The 1,770-nt window shown below is 65.1% G+C and overlaps 1 protein-coding gene across 1 annotated transcript in view; it reads right to left on the bottom strand.

Moving 5' to 3' along the window:
• Positions 1-1,012: 1,012 nt before the first annotated feature.
• The window catches only part of AGAP3 (ArfGAP with GTPase domain, ankyrin repeat and PH domain 3), a 63,833-nt gene continuing 63,075 nt past the window's right edge, over positions 1,013-1,770 (bottom strand). The window contains 1 exon segment of the mRNA XM_006172419.3: positions 1,013-1,694. Coding sequence (XP_006172481.1) covers positions 1,488-1,694 — 207 coding nt within the window. The 3' untranslated portion in view covers positions 1,013-1,487.

Below are 1,770 nucleotides of genomic sequence, written 5' to 3'. Positions count from 1 at the left end.
GGACCTGAACGTAGCACGTTCTCACTGCTGGGACCTGCAGAGAGGGTCCTCAGGACTTCCACAGTCACTGAGGGATGCAGTGAGAAGGGGACGCGGGGGCTCCGGGCTCTGCCTCAGCTTAGCTTGGCAAGGTGCTGGGGGCTGAGGTGACCATCCACCATCGGTGACCGGCCTCCTGTGTCCTCACCGGCGGAGCCTAGGCACAAGTAGGTCTACACTGTGAGAGCTGTCTGGAGCGGCAGGGGTTGGTCTACACTGAAAGAGCTATATGCATGGGCATGGGTTGGTCTACACCATGAGAGCTGTCTGGAGCGGCAGGGGTTGGTCTACACTGAAAGAGCTATATGCATGGGCATGGGTTGGTCTACACTGTGAGAGCTGTCTGGAGGGAAGTGCTGCCCAGAGATGGACAGATGTCTGCCACGTACCCTGGGGCACCCCAGGGCTTCTTTGTGGGATCGAGTGTCTCCCTGTACCCCTGGCTGGTGGGCAGTTCCCAGACTCTGGGGAGCCTCGTGCTTCATCCTTGGGTACGCTTGGGTCAGTGCAGGGTGTGGCACAGCCAGTGCAGAGTCCCGCTGCCGGGAGACCCGCCTGGGGGCCAGCAGGGACGTAGCGATTAAGGCAGCTGGCTCCCCCATGGCCGACCATACGGCCCAAGTCCTGGCAGCGTGAAAACCACACTGGGTACACGTGTGTGCGTAGTCCCGAGAGGAAGGGGAGGTGGAGAAGGGACTGCGGTGTGGCCGTCTGCCCTGGGGGGCCCATTGTCACCACCACCCCCGGCACGCACACACAGAGGCTCGCTGTACAGCCTTCCAGGGTGTGGGGAGGGGCGGTGGGGAAGGCAGAGATGGAGGCTCTGCTGACAGGCCCAGCTGTACCCCTGCCGGGGAAGGCTGAGGAAGGAACCCTGCCAGGACCACCTGAGAGGGAGGGACGCAGGCGGAGAGCAGTGTGGGAAGGACGAGGTCACAGGGCGCTCTTGGAAGGCAGGACACACGTACGGGGACAAGGCCACACACACAGTCGGGTTTATTGGGTCATCACACACGCACGCCGAGTATGTACACAACATAAATACTCAATGTACAGATTTTACATGGGACTGCGGGCCGCCCGCGTCTGTCAGCCAGCACCCGCGCCGTGCCCTGCCCTCTCCAGCCTGCGAAGGAGGCCTGCAGGAGGCCGGCACTGGGAGGAGGGGTCTGGAGGAGGGAGAGGTCCTGCTCCCCTCTCCTCACAGGCACCTCCAAAGGGTCCTGTCCCTTGTCAACGGCACCTTGGGCAGAGGGCTGGGCACCTCGCTCCCTCCGCTGCAGCTCCAGGCGCAAGCCTCTCCACGCATCTCTGGGCCCTCCCGGGCTCCCCTCCTCGTCCTCCCTGCACATCCCTGCTTCTCCAACTATGTCTCTGAGCCCCTGGTGCCTGCAGGGGGAGGGTCTCAGGCTGTGGCGTCCTCTGGCCCCTCTGCCCTCTTCCGGACCTCAGAGGAGACTGGGGCTGCGGTGCAGCTCGGCGGACGGCTTGGTGCCATTGGCAGGCTCCCGGCTGGGGGTCGGCGCTAAGCCACAGCCCTCGCCCGGGCAGCCGTGCTGGATCAGGATGTCCGCACACTCCTGGCTGCCGGCCCGGCGGGCGTAGGCCAGGGGAGTCAGGCCCCGGGCGTCGCGGCTCCTCACGTCCACCCCGTACTGCGGGAGAGAGCACACGGCCACGGTCGGCACCGCGGGGTGGGAGGGCAGTGCTGGGGCAGGGAGGGAGAGGCTG

Source organism: Tupaia chinensis, unplaced genomic scaffold, assembly GCF_000334495.1.
Source record: "Tupaia chinensis unplaced genomic scaffold, TupChi_1.0 Scaffold000280_1, whole genome shotgun sequence".
In the NCBI taxonomy this organism is placed as follows: Eukaryota; Metazoa; Chordata; class Mammalia; order Scandentia; family Tupaiidae; genus Tupaia; species Tupaia belangeri.
Note: the sequence above shows the minus strand (reverse complement) of the source record. Positions and strands in the feature narration are given on the sequence as shown.